Source organism: Microtus oregoni, unplaced genomic scaffold (genome assembly GCF_018167655.1).
Source record: "Microtus oregoni isolate MIOR12 unplaced genomic scaffold, Mior012 000070F_ref0000104, whole genome shotgun sequence".
In the NCBI taxonomy this organism is placed as follows: Eukaryota; Metazoa; Chordata; class Mammalia; order Rodentia; family Cricetidae; genus Microtus; species Microtus oregoni.
The window spans coordinates 7,815,079-7,836,922 of NW_024543977.1; the positions used below are offsets into that span (position 1 = coordinate 7,815,079).

At 41.0% G+C, this 21,844-nt stretch overlaps 1 protein-coding gene across 1 annotated transcript in view; it reads right to left on the reverse strand.

The window, feature by feature from the left end:
* Positions 1-21,844, reverse strand: part of Odad2 (outer dynein arm docking complex subunit 2) — a 151,969-nt gene that overhangs the window by 15,073 nt on the left and 115,052 nt on the right. Inside the window, exon 20 of the mRNA XM_041641543.1 lies at positions 20,157-20,378. Within this exon, the coding sequence (XP_041497477.1) occupies positions 20,157-20,378 (222 nt within the window). The remainder of the gene's footprint in view (positions 1-20,156; positions 20,379-21,844) is intronic.

Below are 21,844 nucleotides of genomic sequence, written 5' to 3' on the forward strand. Positions count from 1 at the left end.
ACTCGGCCTTGGGAGATAATGCTCTGACTCAGTGCTGAACTCCCAGGTGACGGCTCCATGATTCCACTCAGTAAGGCCTCTAGGCTTTGTACACCCCAACTTTTGGTATACACACACACACACACACACACACGAGAGAGAGAGAGAGAGAGAGAGAGAGAGAGAGAGAGAGAGAGAGAGAGAGCGCGAGAGAGAGCATACACCTACCTATTTTGCATGATATGTGAAGTCTAGGGTACTAGAACCTCCTTAGAGCTCACCATTCTATGCCTCTAGACATGGTGGTGCATCATTAAATCCTAAATCTTTGCATCCTGTGGGGCTAAGTCAACTAAGTCTAGCTTTTGCATCTCTAGCAAACTGTGAGAAAATAGTTTAAAAACTATTCCTCTGGATCTCTTTCTAATTGCAATTTACAATCACTTTTTAATATACTTGAATCGTTTTTCTCTGATGCACAGTGGATCTTACCAGCCACTCTTTTACCTGGGCTTAATGACTCCTTGTCTCTCTGGCTTGATATTTCTCACAGCTATTTGAAATACACAGGTGTAATATCATGGTGCATGCTCTGTTTCAAATTCCTATAAATTATCCAATGAGAATAGTTCTAAGGCTGCCCCAGCAGGGTGCTTCCTCGACTGGGTCCTCATGCTAACACGTACTATTACTTGTCCTCTGTCTCACAGTCTGGTTCCTAACCACATACAGCTCAGTTTCTCTTCCCCTCATAAAGACATACATCTATGCCCACCTAAAACTTTTTTTCTACATAATTGTGGCATATTTTCTAAATAGTCCTTTTCCCCTGTGTGTAGTGTTTTGGTTTTTTGTCTACAGAAAAGTGTACATTGTGAAATACAAGTGATGGCAGGCAACAGTGAATTCAACAGTGCTGTTTTCACCTATGCATTTAAAGCACTTTGATCATATGTATCCCTCCATCATCTGCATGCACACCCACACTGGTCCCCTTCTGAGTTAATCATTTCTCTTTTACTTTTCAGTCTCCTTTTAGATTCCACAGATGACAACAACATGTAATATTTGTCTTTGTAAACCCAGCTTATTTCAAGTGAACATGGAGATTCCAGTTCCATCCATTTTCCTGCTAATTGCATGACCTTTTTTTAATGACTCAATAATACTGCCGTAAATGCATGCCATGTTTTCTTTCCCCACTCACCCACGAACCTTGCTGCTGTGAGCAGTGTCATAGAAAGCGTGGAGACACAGATGTCTCTGATGTCCCGATTGATTCAATGGCTTTGATACAGAACTTTTCCATGATCACTCAGAACACATTTGATATCTTGTTCTGCTCATTCTGAATGGTACAAGCAATGGAGATCATAAACTATCAGCATACACCATAAATTGCCAGAATGTCTGTGACAAGGAACCGTTTTTCCCCTTATGCTGTATTGCTTAACACATAGGTCCAAGGACTTAGTGTGTTTTGGTAGGGTACTTTTGCAGGGCAAACCTTATCCTTTGCCCCTCATCCTAGAGGCGAGGTTGGTGTCAAAGTGCTCAACATACAAATCCAACATCTCTGTTTCAGCATACCTGTTTACTCTGACAGAAACAGAGGTCAAGAAAGTTATCCTAGTGATCATTAAAGGAATAAGGGGTAAAACTTGTTTTAGAAATCATTTCCCCAAAGTATAAAGAGAACGCATCACATAACATGGCTGTCCAACTTGGCAGGGACAGGTGGAATCTGTGGGGAATACTTTACCTCAACCCAGCTAATTGGCTTTCAGTTGGCTCTGCCATGCTTTTTGAAGTTTTCATATACTACAAAATACACACTACAGGGTAGTTTAGTTACCCAGATTCCCGCTACACGGCATATTTGGAGGTGACTTTGTGGCACATTCTCAAGCTTGGAGCAACACTTTCTAAATTTACAGCCTGTGCTCATGCTGCCAGCCATAACTGCAGAAGAAAGACTAAGACATTGTGGCCAGTTTGTGGTGTCCCTAAAAGTCACCAGCAGTTTAAAACCGTTAGCACCTGGCAATCGGCAGACATCACAATGACCGGTTCAAATTTATCCCCTTACTTTTCCGGAGGATGAACTGACAGAAATTTAACTTCTCTAGCAGCTCATAAAGCAGAGCGTTGAGAGCAAAGTGCACTATAGAAAGTCTATTGTTGAAAAGTTCAAAAAGTCTGTGGCTTATGTGGCTCCACAGAAGAAAACTATTGTAAATGTCTATCCTCTTTCAGATCCTATTTATTGTGTCTTTACATTTACATGATAGGATTTACATTGTGTGGTAGGGACAAATGGGGAAAGAGCTCAGTGCTTCTGTAAACAAATAGAGGCGGTATTCTGCTCATGGCAACTGCTGAATTTCTTTCTGGGACTGCAGGAGGGACAGACTGACAGAATTTTCTGGTTTATGGAGCTTACCAATGACATCACTACCACAGAGAAAATAAGGCCTAGGAAACCACAGAGGGGCAGCAGAAGGGAATAAACATAGGCACGGCTGAGCCTCAACAGAAGATCAGAAACATGAAATATAGGCACTGGAGGCATAATGTATGATGTGGAAACAGGAGAACATTCTAGGTCTAGAAAAAGCGCTGGGAAGGCCCAGGTCAGGGCTGTTAGTATACACAGATGCAAGCCACGATTTCACAAAACATGTAGCCCCATTTAACTTCCCATCATGGATATACTTGGGCTTACCCACCCATATGACTGCCAGGACATAATCCATGTGTATTAATTTGTATTCAGGATAAAACATTAGTATTTTCACATAAAGATCCCCCAGATGCATCAGTGCAACAAGCTGAAAACTTGCTTTCCTTTGTGCAGGTTAGCATTCGCAGTACATCCAAAACTCTTCCCAAATCTGAACCTTTTAGATTGTTGACATGATGTCATGGGAGGAAAATTCCACAATCTCACCTCATGAGACAACCCAGAAATGGTAGGTGCAATAAAAAAAATTAAAGAAAATTATCTTGCCGGGTGGTGGTGGCACACGCCTTTAATCCCAGCACTCGGGAGGCAGAGGCAGGCAGATCTCTGTGAGTTCGAGACCAACCTGGTCTACAGAGCTAGTTCCAGGACAGGCTCCAAAGCCACACAGAAACCCTGTCTCGAGAAACCAAAATAAAATAAAATAAAGAAAATTATCTTTAGGTTATGTGTGTATGTAACACAAGTGATTAAACTTAGATCTCACCTCTGGGGTTTATGGCAGTATTCTAAAATATTAAGAAATCCCAAATATTTTGGTGCAACTATTTCAGCTATGGGATACTCTAGCTGAACAGGACTCTGTGAGTGAGTGGTTCAGGGCTTACAGCATCACGTGATTATGTGTTGGCCGATCTCAGAGTTCAAAGCTACTATAGTGACTGTGTTTACACAGTCTTCAGAACTAGGAGTGGGACTCATGAATACAATGTGTTCCATCCACGGGAAGAAACAAGTAGTGGACTCTATTTCTTATCTCCTATTAATAAGAATGTAGCCATATGGTCACATTGAGGTTCAAGAGAGGGTGAAACACACGGTCTTTGGTAGCTGCCATGTGCTGCCAGGAAAAAGTAGAGAAGAGGATGCATGTGTGGCCCTCTATCAGTTTGTACCACAAGGGGAGATGCAGAAGAAAGGCCAAGATGATGATCGAGGGATAGGCAGGGGTCAGATTACAGAACGCCATGTTCACAGCAAAGAGAAAGGGCAGGGGCTGCCCTTAAGGGAAGCACTTGCCTTGCACACCAGCAGAAGCTGTCTGTGGTGCTCACTCCTGTAGTCACAGTATTTGGGAAGCTGACAGGTGGATGACCACCAGTCTGACCAAGGATGAGCACAGCTACATATCAGCTGTGTTATGTAGTTGGTTCCCAGTTTCATGATTGATTGACAGGCTTCTGAATAGAAACCTGCCCAGAGAGGTTTTTGCAAGGAAGATACAGCCATCATTTTCCAGCAAATATGGATTTTATTACAATCACAATTTGAAATGTCCCTCAGAGGCTTAGTTTGGTTCCAGCTTATGGTACTATTTTGGAATGCTATGGGAACCTTAGGAAGTGGGGCATAGATGAAGAAGTAGGCCCCAAAGGGAGAGCCTTCATGGGGCTTCCTATCTCTCTCTCTCTGTTTCTTGTCCACCATCAGGTTAAACAGCATCCTCTCCAATACTCCTACCCAAGTTCATAGGATCAAGCCACCATGTGCTGAACCCTCAGAAATCATAAGCTAGAATTAATATTTCCTCCTTTAAGTTACTTTCTCAAGTATTTTGTCACAATAGAAAAAGTAACCAATAAAATTATTTTGTGTCAAGGCTTTTTCAGCATCAAATGAGATGATCATGTACTTTTTTTTCATGTTTATATGGTGGTTTACATTGACAGATTTTCATATGTTGAACCATCCCTGCATCTCTGGGATGAAACATACTTGGCCATGATGAATGATTTTTCTGATGTATTCTTGGATTCGGTTTGCCAAAAATTTATTGAATATTTTTACGTCAGTGTTCATGAGTTAGATTGTTCTGTAATTATCTTTCTTAGTAATGTACTTGTGTGGTTGTGCTGGAAGCAAAGACCTGTATTTGGTTATAGCCATCTTAGTCACAAATTAAGTAAGCTATTCAGAAGCCTCTGTAGTGCAAGTTCCAGGCCTAGGATAACCCTTATCTCCCTGTGAATTAAGATCTCCTGCAGACCTGCGGATCCCAGGCTCCAGAAGTAATTAGCATTTCCCTTGTTAGTAAATATTTACAGACCCTCAGCATCTCCTTATCTCTTCCTATCAGATACTTGACACCTCCAGACCTGACATTCCAGCATCCTACCCTCCCCCTGCCCTTTTGCTAGTTAATGCTCCTGAGAAAAAATAAAGTTGGCAGCTTGATCAGAACACAGACTTGCTGTCCATTTCTTGTGTCTCTTGTCTCTTCATTCCTCTCTCTTCTCAGGGCCCAGGGACCTTGGTTCGTTTCCCACTGGTCGGGACATGGTTGGGGTATCAGGGTAATTGTAGCCTTGTAAATCAGAAACAGGGCAAGTTTGTTCACTCTCTTCATATCTATTCAATATACTACTTGAGGTTCTAGCTAGAACAATGAGATAACATAAGGAGATCAAGGGGATACAAATCAGAAAAGAAGAAGTCAAACTCTCATTATTTGCTGATGATATGAGAGTTTACATAAGCGATCCCAAAAATTCTACCAAGAAATTTCTGCAACTCATTATCAATAATGTAAGAGAATAGAAGATAAACTCAAAAAAAATCCTTTTTACAAATGACAAATGGATGAGAAAGAAACCAGAGAAACATCATCCTTACAATAGCCACAAAAAGCATAAAATATCTAGAAGTAACTCTAACCAAACAGGCAGAAAAGCATGACAACCAACAGTAGGCATGATGGCAGATAGAAGCAGAGGCAAACTGGAAATGCAGCGAGGCTATCAGTGACATGCTTCGTCTGCAAAGATGTACCTCCTAGACCTTCCCAAACAGTACCACCAATCAGTGATCACATGTTCAAATACATAAGCATAAGCAGACATTTCTCATGAACTTGCCAACAACACCTACAACCCAGATTCAAATTCAAGCCAGCCTGACATCAAACACACATGAATGACTCTATTCATTAGATTTCCACATTTGAAGGGAGACATACTTTGGGGAGATTTGTATACTTTGTATGTACTGAATGATCTATAGTGTACCATGTGTCGTTATTCCATCTGCAATTGTTCTCTTTCGAAACCCTTCTAATATCCAAACACGCCATTATCAGATTTTACAAGTCAGAGCTGATAATCTGAATGTCTCTAATCTTGAAAACAGCCTCTAGCTGAGTTTGTCGCCAAGTCTACCCTCTGTATCTCAGTGCCTTTGTTTTTCTGGTTTGCTGCATTAGTCAGCTTCGTGTTACTAAAACAAATCACTGAGACAATCTACTTACTAGGTGAAAGGTTTATTTTAGCCTACAGTTTCAGAGAAGCAATCCATGGTTGCTTGGTTCTGATGCTGTGGCTTCAGCAGTGATGTAGCATGGAGAATCAAATCTCTCACTTCCGGGCCAAGAGGAGAAGGCAGGAGATAGGAAGGACTCGGGTCTACCTGTTGCCTTTAGGAGCAGTCCCAAAGACCTAAAGACTTCTGGACTTCTGAAAGTTTCTAGTCTCTAGTCCTTAAAGTTCCAGTTACCAATAGTTACCAAAAGTTCAGTTATCAATAGTTTTAAATTGGGAAAGGGCTCCTTGATACACAGGCCTGGGGAAGGGGAGCATTTAAGATCCAAGCAAATATAATTGGTCTTTTTGTGAAAGGAAATGATTCCTTTAGGATATCTAAATGTGAATGGTCAATAAGCTACACACATATTATGTATTTAATATGTTATTAAATTAAAGCATCATCATTGTTTTTAATTGAATAATAATAAACTATTGGTTAATAATTTGCGTTCTAGTTGAGTAATTATCAGAGTAAAAATTTGAAGAGATATTGAAATATAGAAACTTGATTTAGTAATCATCGAATCTAAAGAGTATGACTGAGGTAGGGGTGGTAGTGGATACCTGACACCATAGAACTTAGAAAGCTAAGGCTGGCCAATCACAAGTTCTAGGCCAGCCTGGACTACACAGTGGGAAAGCATAGATGAATGAAGAAGTTAAGAGGGGCCTTGCACTAACTCTGCATAAGACAATGGATTGATGTTACTTGCTGTGTCTATAATGTGATTTGTTCTGTAGAAGTACGTTTTCTAGAAGCTTGGGGATGTTAGGAAGTGGGCCCGTGGGAAGTCACTGACTGTGATACTCTCTCAAGGAATACCCAGCCCTCATGGACTTAATTCTTGCAAGAGGATTTTTATAAAACTTCATGACTGGCCCTTCCCACACTCCAGCCCCAGGGCTGCATGCTGTCTCCTTGTATGCACCACAATGTCTTCTTCTAAGCAAAATCAATGAGCCTGATCTTAAACTTTACTTTCCAAAACTGAGGCAAAAACAAAACAAAACAAAACAACTTTTTCTCAACCTGAATCATTCAGCGTCAGGCATTTTCCTATGGCAATGAAAAATGAACTGCTACATTACTTAATTCAGGCTCTTGGAGAATGTTTGAGCTCACAAACTGCCCACTGAACAGATTTCTGAGAGTTATATTAAAGGAACCGAGGGAGTAGCTCAGGGACCAAGAGGTATGTTCATGCAGAGGGATGATTTCTTGTCAATACAGCATCCTCTCTGCTTCTTTTAGCAAAACAGCATCAGGAAGGAATCTCATATGCCCACCTTCAGTGCCCTCTGACCCCTGACCTTCCCCCGATGATGCTCTCAGATGATATAGCTACTTCACATATCTTAGACAACTATCACTACCTCCTTCAGCTGAGACAATAGTTTTCATGAGCTTTTCCACTTTTTTTCTGTGACTGCAAAAATAAAACGAGAAATGCCAGGGGCATTCTGGCACCGGGCCATTTAAGAAACAATTTCTTGGAAATCTATTTTCACAGAAATCTGGTCAGGTTTCCTATCGTCAGGAAAAGGTGGCCCAGTAAAAAACGCTGCCACTCAAAGCCATGAGAGTTCAATGGATTTGCTGATTTCTCATAAACCGTGTAAGGGACAAACAGACCAGGCCATCACACTGAACGCTGGTTTTCACTAAGGGGAAAGGGGTGTAAGGATCCTCTGCTAGTTATTTTTCTCCTTAGAGATTCCAAATTTAAAGCTGGTCTACACTAACAAAAACTTTGGAAATATTTTGCTTGCTATTATTTATAGGTAAACGGAATTGTAGTACACACTGTAACTCAATGGAATAAACAAGTCCATCAGGGCAAGCCTTTGTGCTTCGTCACTGGTGGCTCACGCCTTTAATCCCAGCACTCGGGAGGCAGAGGCAGGTGGATCTCTGTGAGTTCGAGACCAGCCTGGTCTACAAGAGCTAGTTCCAGGACAGGCTCCAAAACCACAGAGAAACCCTGTCTCGAAAAACCAAAAAAAAAAAAAAAAAAAAAAAAAATTAAAAAAAAAACATTTATTGTATTTGTTTTCTGTGTGTGCGTGCGTGCGTGCATGTGTGTGTGATTATTCACACGTGTGCTATGGAATGCACACAAGTGAGGTTCAGAGGACAACTTGAGGTAGTCATTTCTCTCCTCCTGTGTGGACCCTGGGGATTGAACTCAGGTCATCAGACTTAGCAGCCAGCACTTCTACCTGCTGAGCCATCTCACTGACCCATGTTCAATTACTCTTAAGCCTAGCATATACTTGTTTCCACTTACGTTTGTGGAAGTCAGAATTAAGTTGATTCCTCAAGTGAAATCTTTGTTTCGCACCTGTACTATATTATGTTTGTGCCCAATCTTACACCACAGCAACAGGCGGCGAATACAGATGACAAAGTTCCTGAATATCCCACTACGAGTGTTTTAGTTTTTTTAAATAATAAAACCTGACTGATCCTGAAAAAGGTGAAAAGAAGGAGTCTTAGATGGGACTGCTAATGCATGCATATTCTGGCACACTACAGACTCCAAGGTGCTAATTCAAGCCCTGTTTACTTTTGGTATATAAAAGGATTGCTGTGTTTGAGGGAAAACAGAAGCTATTTTCTCAGTTCTAAAAGCTGCTTATTCATGAAGCCTGGAACGCCATCACTATTGGTAGTAAATCTTAAGTTCAGCATCTGTGGCTCTCTTTTTTATTGGAGAAAACTGTTTTGGGTCAGTGGAGGGCCAGAATAATGAGCTGGCCTCCTGCCTTCTTGCACCGGGCCCAGAAGCAGCCAAATACTAAAGTGAAAGTGTTTGTTCTTACAATGTTTTTTAAAGTGAAAAACAACACTTGTGGGGGCATTTTGGAGGTTTCTAACCAAGAGGATACACTCCTCACAAGCTCCAAGACAGACGCACTGTGTAGGCAGGTCATGTGGAGCTGTCAGTATTGCTCTGTGGTTTAGCAAAAGGGCCAGGCTGGGAGGAAAGGACAAGGCCAACATTCCTGAAAGCTAGATAAGAACACAAGCAAAATGGTGATAGGAAACTTCACTTCCTTCTTCGTCACTTCTGAGGGATTCCTCAACTTGCTGGCTTTCTGATTGGTCAATGTAATCAGCAGGGTGCCCTCCCCTGAAAGGCAGCTATAAGCTTGTTCTCCTGCACCTTCGGCATAGGTTTTGACCATCCCGAATAGTCTCTCCGGGGATTGATGCTTTCTTCGGAGCTGGCTGAGATTTTATTTTCTTGAATTGTGTCATTTATTTTCTAAAACAATAGCAAAAACCTGTCCGTCCATGGGTCACAGCTACCACTGACTAGTGTTGATGGACGCGTAGCTCAGGAGGATCCTGTCTGACACACACTGGCATCGTCTTACAAAATCCTGAGCGGGATACCCAAACCTACTTAAATCTGAGGCATCACGGACTGCAGTTCAGATGAGATCAGCTTCCCTGCACCATCATTTTCCTCGACTTGTGATTAAAACCTCTGCTGCAGCCCAGCATCCCTAGCTGTGGTAACATGATGATGTTAAGAAGGGGAACAGCTCTCCAACACAAAATCATATTTTCATGGAATCCAATATCCTCAGGCCCGAATTCTTTCCTTAGCTGGCAGTGATTCTGGAGCAGCCTTATTATGTGTAAGTAACAGCCCTGAAAACACAGCCTCAGCACAGAGACTGAGCATCAGACCCTGGCTTCACTGCGTGAGAAGTGCTTTACACAGCTCTAAGGAAGTGGTTTGTTTTTGTAAAGCTTTCAGTAGTTTCTTCTAAAACGAACAGAAATAAATGATGAGGGGTATACATTCCTACTATGAAGTTTTTTAAATGCAACCTGGTGGGCTGAATTCATTCACTGTTGGAGAGCTGGGAATGGAACCCAGGGCCATGCTGGGTAATTGTCCTTCCTCTGGGGCTCTACCAGCCCCGAGCTCTGACTGATGATGTCCTTAGCACTTTTAGTCACTTCTGAGGGCACAAAGCTTTCTTAGCTTGGTGTGATTGACAGATAACCTGCAGGTTTCAGTTGAGTCTGTAGTCAACAGTGATGGATGTGAAAGAGCATTTAACCTGTGAAACCCCACAGCAAGTGAGTATTCGGAAAACAGGTTTATATACAAAATAAAGACTGAGTAGCATAGATTTAAAGAGTGAAGGGGTACCTTTCCTTACAGTTTAGGTTGAGGATAAAATAGCATGTCTCATAGAATCACAAAGAGCAAAAAGAGGAGGAAGAAGGAGGAGGAAGAAAAGAAAGAGGTTTATTATTAAAATATAGGCTTGGAGTATTCTCAATACAAATTATAATCACCTTTCATATTTTATAATTTATACCAATTTAGCTTATGAATCTTGTCATATAAAAGAGTTCTTTAGTAAAAAATAAAATAATAAATCTAGCCAAAGCTGTCAGCAAGAATCTGTCATCTTAACAAAAAGTTAGAACATTCTGGAAGTAAAATATTAGGTAAAATACTATCTGTGCAACAGTCTCATGAAAACTCTAAAACCCTCTAGCTCATGCACAATAGAAGATGGAGAATGTCTCTGACACTTGGTCTAAAGATTCAGATTCCCACTCAGGAGAAATGGCCTTGATGCTCTGTGTGTCTCTCCCACTGTCGTGTTGAAAAGTATTTTGTAAAGTATCATGCTTCTCTTTTCCACAATTGACTGGACAAGGAGTGAATAGCTTACCTAAAGTGGACCAATCAGAGTCACTCTTTTGAGAATTTTGAATTACCCATAGAAACAGCCACTTCAGGTGACTGTCTAACTTCAGGAGAAGCAGTGAACAATGAGAGAAAGCCAATCAGCAGAGAAATAATAAAATGCGTCAGGTATGAAAGGGGAGGGAGGACAAGTATGAAAAACTACTGGAAGCATTTCAAGTCCCTTTCCCAGTGCCTTCCTAGGGCTCTGTAGCTTCCTGCCCATGAAAACTCTCCTCGATTCCTAAGCTTCTCTGAGTCATTTGTATTGCTTGCAGTATAGATCTTGCTCTGTATAAATGGAACTTCAACTATATCTCTAATCTTTTTCTTTTTGGTTTGTTACTGTTTTTACACTTTTCATTTTGTTTTGTTTCCTTTTATTGTTGTTTTTGTTTTTGATTTTTGGTGGAGGCAGTAGAGTGTGCATGCATGTCACAGCTTGAATATGGCAACTGAGGTTGAACTTTTGTCATTAATCTTGGCGGCAAGAGCCTTTATCACATGAGCCATCTCAAAGGCCCTCATTTTTGTTTCTGAGACAGGGTCATGTTAAATAGTTTTGGCTGGCTTGGAAATCATTATACAAGACAAGGCTGACCCTGAGCTTGGAGCACGCTCCCATCTAAGTCTCCTGTGTTCTGTGGTTGTAGATACACATCTGCACGCTCAGCTACAGTCCTCAATCTCTAACGTGGAGATTATGCCTGTGTCACAAGGGTAGTGGAGATCGAGCGAGACAAGAACGAAGCACTTAGACCAACCTCTGTGATGATTGATTGCGACTCTTTCAAAGATAGATTATTCTGAAACATGCATTTTAGCATACTGATATCAACCATTAAGTATTTGGTAGTCAAAGGAAAGCATCAAATTTCCTCATGATTAAGCCTAACATTCTAATTTTTTCTAATTATCCATCAAACAAATAATTTGTGACTTCAAGTTCTTTCCTAAAATATAGACTTGCTAGCGAGTATTAGCTCTGTGGTTATTTCCCTCTGCAGTGGAAACTGTTTAAGAAAGACCTTACTATTGAGTGGAGAATCATTTCTTGTTGTATCCTAGGAACTAGCCGAAAGGAAGATGAAGACTGTTTGCCCAAGTTTGTCTCTTAGTGATATTAGGACTCCCAAAGTTTTCTCCAAGTTGTGACTCTTCCTTCTGTAAAAGTGTTTACCTTTTCTCTTGTCTACACCGTTTGTTGGTATTGTTATAGAAGGCACATGTGTCTGTGTCTTTCTCCACGGTGTGTAACACAGACACCCCAGTTGCTCCACACAAGCCCCCAGAGAAATCACGTCTAAGACAAGACAGTTCTGGGAGAGGAGCCTCGGTGTCTCTGGGACACTTTCTGGCTGTTGTTCCCTCAGCACTGAAGTACTCATGCTTAGATCCCTCTAAGTTAAGAAAGACCAAGTTAAGAAAGACCAAGAAGTTACAGAGTTCACAGACCCTGCCCCAAGATTAGGAAAACAATTGCAAGGAGTCCAGAGCCCTAGATGGGTGGGGCTCTCAGATGATGCACTGCAAACACCAAACTGGTTCACCAACTTAGACTTGGTAGAATCCTTTCTTGGTCTCATCAGTGCACTGTTGGGGGGGGGGGGGCTTTTTCCCACATCTCCTCAGGAAGATCACACAACCCTCAAGCCTATTTATGTCACCTATTCTCATACAGTGAGAGGGCACCAATCTCCTGGGTGGACCTGCTTCATTCCTCTCATCCCTGGGATCTGTTCTCTGAAAACACAATAGGACTGCATCTCTGCTGTGATGTTGATGTTTAGGTGGCCTTGAAGTCCCCCGTATAACCGGGCCCCTGTCTACTTCTTTATTCACTCATTTAGTCTGAAATACTCTTGATAGAGCCCAGTGATAGGCTCTGGTCATGAGGCTCTGTGGTGGGGCACAATGATGGGGCACCTTCTACAACACAAAAGCTCATCTGTGCTCCATTCTTCAGGGAAGGATCTGTTTGTAACCACCAGAAACAATTTGTTTAAGTTAAACTTTCCCCTGTGACACACACACACACACACACACACACACACACACACACACACACCAGGTACATTGATAGGTCCTTCTAATACTAGTTGCTTTGGAAGCTGAGGCAAGTTTGAGGTTAGCTTTGGCAAGCAGGGCAAGATTCTTTAAAAAATAGTAAAGTAAATGAAGGAAGAAAGGACAATAAATTGTAAGAGGACTATTCTGCTCATCACATAAGCTAAAACCAAGAACTAAAACTTTAAACTATTTTTTTTTGTTATTTTTCAGACAAACGGTAATTAGGAAGCCAGAGCAAAATCTGTCTTTTTGATTAGTATTTCTATGAAGAACAATGACAGAAATTAATCCAAAGTCCAGTTTTATCCTTTTTGCCAGATAGTCCTTATCATCAAGATGCATGTTCAGGTTAGATGTCAACTGTGAGTGTCATTCCTTATTAGAGTCAGATACCTTGTTTTTTGAGTAAGGGTCTCTCAGTAGAACTTGGGGCTCACACAGGTGCCTCAGCTGGTTAGTCAGCTGAACCAGGTTTTTCCTTGGTGCCACCTCCCTAGTGTTGGGATTGCAAGCATACATCACCATGCCCAGGATATTTTTTTCATGGATGTTGTGGATTTAACTAAGATCTTCTTGCCTATGCAGCCAACATGTTACTGATTAGAACTCTCAAGTAGCTAAGTGGTTATTCTTGACACCAAATAGCAAGTAGTGTGTTTTCTTCTGGTTTCAGTAAAGTTGTAGCCAGACCCCATTCTGAAGTATACCTGCTCTTAAGGCACTCGGCTGTATTCTGTCCTCTGAAGGATAAAATAAACAGGAAACTGAAGAGCACATAAAACTGTCTGTAAGAAAAATTTCTGTAGGGACCAGAGGTATAGTTTAGTGGAAGACTGCTTGACTAACATGTTCAAGGTCCTGGGTTCAATTACCAACATCTAGAAAGACAGATGGGTGGAAAGAAGGAAGGAAGGAGGGAAGGAAGGCAAGGGAAGAGCCTATAAAGCCATGGATCATGTTTGAATAGATAAACATGAAATAGTTGTCCCCAAAGTAATTGTCTATTGTGAAGTCTTTAAATTTAAATAATAATGAGAGAAAATCAAATCAGTTAACTAAAATTCTGAAAAAGCAATACTATTTATCTAAGTTCTAATTTGAGCTCTCATTTGGCATGAAATAACGGAGTTAAAAAAATCACTTAATTACTAAAACTAATTATACCTATGCTTCTTGACCGCGGCTCTGCTTCTGGGTATATGCCCAGCACTAGTTGGTCATCGCATCCACTACAGGCATACCAAGAGTGTTCCTGGCAGCACACTTACTTCCACTCTTGTGATTTGTGCAAAAGTGTATAAAGGTTACTCATAGCAAGTTCCTCAGAAAGTTGAATTCTTATTAGAAGAAGTTGTAAACAGTGAGTATGGTTATGTTCAAGGTAACATGTTATATATTCTTTAGAATAAGCTAGAGAATGGTATCTAAGCTAAATTTAAATAAATTTTTTGGAACAAATTAGAAACCAGTGCTTATCCTAACAGCAAGAGATATGGCAAGCATAGGCAAAACCCTAAAGATTACTAGCATGTAATCTGAGGGTTGGGGTGAGGTTGTTACAGAATGAAAAATCAGACTGCACTGGGAATAAGTAATCATCTAATTATCAAGCACGTATTCCTTTAGTTAAGCATGCCTGAAAGAAACTCAGTGGAAGACATGATGAAAGCCATCTGACATATATTAACACTTCTCGGGAGGACAAGCTAAAGATACAAACATGGGGATGATAGTGTGCGGGTGGTTGTTATAAACACGAATTTTGAAAGAACTTGTCATTTATTACCAGCCAATCCAAAATCCATACTTCTTCTCCCTGTTTTTTGATATCAAAGTGGAATGATATAGAAAAAATAGAAAAGAATCCAGTGCAACAGTTTTAAAAAATAGGTTGAAACCATTCATTATGATAACAAAGTATTGGAATAAAATGGAAACCAACCACCTATCTACATACAGTTCTGTGCATGAAAATTCCAAAGGTTAGAAAAAGACCACCTGGACCACTGTAATGAATAATGGAGAAGCCATGCTAGTAACCCATATGTGCATTGTCTGCACAATATGTGATTGTAGTGGGTGCTGTAGTGGGGTACCCAGAAAAACAGAGGAAAGAGCAGCTGCCTGGCAGAAAGTGGTTGCGTCTGAATTTGTTCTTACTAAGAGGTAGCTGGAGAGCTTGGTACTGAAAATTAGAGTTTAAAGGAGGAGTAATTATTTAAGAAGATTAATAATCTAGTTGTGGACAAGCTCATCAAATTCTAGGCCATTACAAGAAAGTAATGTTTCTGTGAGATATGAAGAAATATGTCAATAACACCAGAAAAAGAAAGTTTACTGAATCAAAGTCTTATGGGACTCGTCTAATAGGTAGTTTTGGATAATCATATGAAATAGTTAAGGAGCACTTAGAGAAATCAATGATCACACTTTCTTCTTTTAAATTAGAATTCTTTTAAAAATTATTTAATATAAAAAGTCTGGAAAAGATATGGAAATTCATTTAGTGGTACACATATAAGTCAACTTTCATATATATCAAGTCAATTTTGTGGAAAAAAATTAATATGTGTGAGTCTGGATTTCTGATCTCCAGCCATGGAAGGAACACTTAGTGTAGATACATAACCTTGTCTAGAGTTGTGTAAGGGACAGGCTCTCTTGAGTCTAGTGTTGCTCCAACTTTGGCTGCTGTGGCTCCTCTGGGAACCCTATGGAAGTGTTGATTTCAATCTGTCAGGCAAGTGGGGCCGAGAGTCTACGCATCTAACAAGCACACAGGTGAGATTGTTGCATGCTGTCGTGAACCCATAATGAACAGCACGGACGTGGCAACATTTCTCTGCAGTCCTTGGCCATCTGAGCAACAGCAGGGGTCTAATGCAAGGAGAACCTATGCCAGCTGCCTCCAAGCCACCATGGCCTTGTCCACTAAATACCCATTGTGTTTTCCTGTTCCCGGGATAACACACTTTAAACATATGAATGCTTATGGCAATTATCCTTCAATCATGCTATAAAAATCTCTTAAAGTTAAAGAAGTGAAATAAGAAAAACATCTGATGCAAACAGTATTAAATTTGAATATAATCTTACTGAACACTCATAATAATCAAAGAGAAAATACAAATTGAGCACATTTTAAATACAAAGAAAACACATTAATCAGAGAAATGTCTCCATGTGGTGTGTATTTACTAGACTGCCATTCCTACACTAGTGGACAATTCTTATGTTTTGGAATATCTGAGATATGGGAAAATGGTTTGAAATGATAATGTTTAACTAAGAGTTTTGATGGATAGAAGACACACAGAGTATTAATCACATAGGCTCTGAGGATCCTTATATGAACTGTCTCTAAAGTTCTGGCACTTGGCTCATATAAAAGGGGTCGCTTTTCTTTCTCCATGGGGCAGCTTCTGGATCATTTCTTCTTGCTCACTGGCCATCACATGACTAGAGTCTAGGAGGTAGCCAAGGTAACCCTTTTTGCTCTGTCCAAGTTGAATTGCTCCTGATTTTCTCTGCCAACATGTGATATATTTCTGATTATTTTTTTCTGCATTTTTTTTTCATTTTAATTTCCCTATGTTATAGCCACATAGCAGCTTTTGCTTGCCTGGTACAACATTTATGAAAACAAATGACATGCCACCATGGGAGAGACTCAGTGCCTTCCATAGATGCTCACTGCCTTCAATTTGATGCCTTCTTTCTGCCTTAGCGAGGGGTTAGTGTTGTCCATTTCCTCTGCAATTTCTTATTCACCTCAAGATGAGACCACGCCCATTAGGAAGTAGTATGAAGTATCTGACTTTCAATATGTTCAATCTAGTGTTCATCAGATGTCTTCATCCATAGCTACAAGGTTGGAATGATAGATACAAACCCCTGAATCACAGAGGTCTGGCGGAGTGATTCTCATCCCATTATATTTAGGGCAGGGAGTCATTTGTAAATTTAAAAGATGTTCTAACCAGGGAAGCCTCAGACACAGGATTATTTTTTACCATAACTGAATTAGGAAATCTTTGTTGACATTTTTGACTGATTTGAAACCTAAAACCCTCTGAAACCCATTCATCCTTTGGTCCTAGAACTCCTGGGTAACCGGTTAACTTCAAGTTCTTTTTGACAGGTCCTCGTCTGAGTTTACATGTCCCCAAGGTGAGAGTGAAACCACTCCCCACGCTCCTCTAAACTGAGTGGTGAAAATGGCGAGTCTACCCTTATTCGTGACCCCAGGCCTCCCTGAAGTGTGATGACACTCTCCTTGCCTCCTACTTCCACCATCTGGTAAAGACAGTTTCAGCCACTTACCGAGCAAACCAAACCAAACCAAACCAGGAAAACAGCCAAGAATTGAACACAAGAATGAATGAAACTTAAGTGGACATAAAGTAAATCAACAACAATAACCCCAGCTGCTACGTGTTTAACATGGCAGCGTGGCATAGTTACCTCACTGACCTGAAATACCTCGCTACACACCAAAGTTTTCTTGTCTTATTCATCTATTGGAATCCTCTTTATTACCATGGGGTCTGAATTCAACAGGAGGCTTTCCGTTACTGCTATGTCAAAGTAGCTCCTAAACTGTTTAATCTAGAAGCTCCCATGAAGCCATACCTATGGGCTACAAAGGCAAGTGGGGGGCATATCCTGCTGAGGTTCTGTGAGGTCTGGTGCTCTGGGAAGGGTGGGAATGAAGAAAGGCCAACTTAGCTGGGCAGTCTACATCTGTTTTGATACCTTCCATACAAAGCCAGGCTTCTATCATCTTATGTTTGTATTTATTTGTGTGTGTGGTGTATGTGTAAGTTTTTATGGGTGTGCACACATGGACATCTGGGGTCACATACATGTGTACACACATGGAAGCCAAGGGCTAATGTCAGGTGTTTTCTTGTTGACCCTCCTCCTTAGATTTTGAGGCAGGGTTTCTTCTTGACCCTAGAGCTCATCAATTTTTTTTAAAGATTTATTTATTTATTATATAACATTCTGCCTCCATGTATGCCCACATTTCAGAAGAGGGCACCAGATCTCATTACAGATGGCTGTGAGCCACCATGTGGTTGCTAGGAATTGAACTCAGGACCTCTGGAAGAGCAGTCATTGCTCTTAACCTCTGAGCCATCTCTCCAGCCCCTAGAGCTCATCAATTTAACCAATAAGCTCGTCCAGGGATCTTCCCATTCCTACCTCCCCGGCGCTGGGGTTATAGACTTGCACTCCATATCCAGCTTTTACATAGGTGCGATAGATTGGATTCAGGTCCTGATACTTTCATGGTAGGTATTTTACCAGCTGAACCATCTCCTCAGACACTTTGCTACTACTTAAGGTGAACTTATTGTTCTCCCCCTCACTCTGCTCTCTTCATTTACCCTTTGGTAAAAATGCAAATATGAGACTTCTAGAAATCCCTGTGAATCTCTCAGGAAAGGCTCCAAGCCCACTGAGCCCAGCATATGTCTTTGCTGTCCCTTTTATGTCTTGTCATCATCATTTTCTGTCTTCTGTTGCTAACACACCTGCAGTGTACAGGTGACTGAACACAGGGTCAGGACACATCCTCAAACCATCAGATGACTGACTGTCTTGATCTATTGTCTTGTGTCAGAAAGAAATCTTTGAGAGTTGTATCTGTGCATGCCATTGTGTCAATAGGCCCAGACACCTTCCAAGGCTACTCACTCTTATAGCTTCAGCTTTTAAAGCCTATATACTTCTGCATCACGGGCAGCACAAGCTTTGTTCAGCTGCAGGACACATGACTGAAAACCAGGCATCTCTTTTTTCAAAGTGTGAAGGCAGTCATATAAAGGGACAACACTTATGTCAGCCTGAAGCCACCTGACTTAGCATGCTGATTTCTTTTTATGATCTACTGTAAAAATGTGATAGTCACAAAGTTCCTTTTCAAGCCAGATCTTTTAATTTTTGCTTGAAAAAGCACAGATATCTAATTTACATGCCACAAAACATATTTATAATGGAAATATTGGCACATTTAAATATAATTTGGGTTTCATGTAAAAAATATTAACATCTCATTTTCTAACCATAAAAAGTTTTAAGGATAAATTAAAATAATTGACTGAAAATTGCAGCTGGTGTTTTAGAAGTATTATTCTTCATAAGATGTTTTGCACCGATGCATCTAGATTTGATAGAGATGACTAACTAGAGGTTTCTCACTCTTGTCAAAATATTTCAAATGCAAATGCATCTGGTTGACAGAGGCTCAGAATTAATGTGTCAAACAAAATTATGTTATGCAAGGGGACAAGTTACAAACAGAATATTTTTATTTTTTTATATAGGTCAGAGCAGTCTAAAAGATTTAATGTGTTTTATTTATTTATTTATTTGTGCTTCTTTGGGGGTGATTGTTCTGGTTTTTGAGACTCTGTCTCACCACTTATCCCAGAGTATTCCCAAAATCGTGGTCCTCCTGCCTTAGCCTCCTCTCGAATGCTGGGTTTAGATGTGTGTCACACACCTGAGCACTCTCGCATGGATCAACATCAAAATATTCAAATACATACGTATACTTCAAGTCTGTGTGAAAGTCTCTCGTAAGTATATGTTAGCTAAAAGTATATGAAATCAGATGCAGAAACAAAACTAAACAATTTGTTTATCTTTGGATTAATCCTTTGCTAGGATGTCAAAGCAGTTGAACCTTAGTCTAGAATCATTCCAGCCGCTTCTCTTGCCATTCACGGATGGCAGTGGATGTATCTGTCATTTATTATTCATTTAGGTGTTAGGGAAACTGTTTCATAGAGAATCATGAATGCTAATCAATGTTCATGGGTTATACATTGTCTAATCTAATTCAAATTCAGGGATGGTTCTTTTACTAAGACCCCAACACAGTCTCTGATTAAGGAAATTCTATCTCCACACATATTTATAATACAAATCATGATAAGCAGGGCTCAGATGCAGCTGTGACCTGATGAACAGTTTTATATTCAAACGTCCCTTTTAGTAAAAGGCTGTATTATGGGATGCCATATGCATGGGCATGCTCTATTCTTTGTGTGTATGTGGTCAGAAGTTGATATTTTGTGAAGGCCTAAAGTCAACATTTCAGCTAGACTGACTCTTCTTTGAGTGCCCAGGATCTGCCTGTCTCTACCCTCCAATTCCTCAGAGTACCACACCTGACCTTGGCATGGGTTCCTGGAGTCCAAACTCAGGTGTCCCTGCATGAGCAGTTTGAAGCAAGCACTTTACCCACTGAGTCATCTTCCCAGCCCCCTTTCAGTAGAACAATGTTCCTACATTTGCAAGCATGCACTAGAGCACCAACTTCCAACCGCGTACCTTCACAGCGCCATTTTCGTGCATGGTGATGCAGTTATCAGCATCTTCTGAGAGCTGGTACAAGGCCTGAGCTGTAGCTCGATGCACGTTGGTGTCATTCGATTTTAGGTAACGCACCAATGGAGCCACCGCTTTGTGCTCCCCGAAGGCCACTCTGTTTCTTCCCCACATACAGCAGCGTGAGATAGCTTCTGCCAGGTGACGCCTCAGCTTGTCATTGTTCTGCACAAGGGGAAGAAATGAGTGAGCACTGCAGAGATTCCAGGAAGCTGAGTCCATGCCTATCACCCACGAAGATGCCAGGGAGTCAGCAGAAACACTCAGTGGCTATTTAGGAAGTACCTTGAAGGAACTAGCATTTGGGTTTTCTTTCTTTAATTTTTTTCTTTTTTTTGGTAAAGGGTATCATAATGACCTTGAACTCTGTAGGTAACCCTATCTGGTCTCCAACTCAGAGATCGACCTGCCTCTGTCTCCTGAATCTTGGGGTTAAAGGGCCCAGCCTTCCTGAGTTTTCTGTGAGCTGCGTGTAAACAACACTATCAAAGATGAGACAGATGTCTAGTGTTGATCATTTGTTCCAGGAAGCTTGATTGCCCATAGGAAAACCTTACAAATCAGGACCAGTGAGAGACCAGTAGATAAATGGCTTGCCCCTGAGACTGACGACCTGAGTTCCATCCTGGCCCCTCATGGTGAAAGGTGTCATATAACCTCCATGTGTACATCATGGCACATACACACACGCATACACAACACAGACTTGTGCATACACAATAAAATGTAAAAGAACTTATAAATTATTGTTACTTAGGAATAAAACAATTTCTAGAATATTGGAAACTCTTCAAGAACAAATTAATTTGATTGGGATGAGTGGATTAACTCTACTCCTTCAACCTACATTTATTTCCCATTGCACTTTTTTTGCATGTGCATGGCATTCATACATGTGTGCGGGCTGTGTACCTGGGGGCCAGAGGTGGACTTTGGGTGTTGTCTTTGATCACTTTTGACTCTACAAATTGAGGTGGGGGCTCTTCACTTGAAGCCAGGTCTTACTTATTTTTGTTAGCCAGTTTGCCATGCGCATGCCTCATCTCTGCTTCCTTTGCTCTGGGATTACAGACTGGCCAGTACATTCACTTGACATGTCTGTGGGTGCTGGAGATCTGAGCTCTAATTCTCATACATGAGTGGCAAGTGTTTTTACCTGTAGAGACACCCCCAAAATATCACCTTAATTTCTGAATGGGAGAGGACAGGGCAGCCCATACAGTGGCATCCACTTGATTTTCTACTGTCCTTTATGCATTTTCTTTATGTAAACTTGGCTTTTACTTTGAATTACTTCATAGAGGAACAGCATAACTGAGTATATTGTGGTTTTCCCATTGTCCGGTTCTCTTGACACAGAGGACTTGACGTCCTCTGCATCTGACAGGTCCTCTTAGAAGTGCTGGGTGTCATACACTGACTGTTCTGCCAGTGACTGCATTTCTGTATTGTCCTGCTGCTGCCATCTGGTACTCTAGCTCCGCTCACACAGATGCCTCTGGGCATGGTGGAGTCAGTTTGGAATAAATAGTATAGTACTGTTAAAGCCTTCTTGCTCCAGACTGTCACAGTCCAGGCCTCTAAACTGGAGAGGAACTACAAGCTAAGAATGATGACAGCAGCAGGGAAGA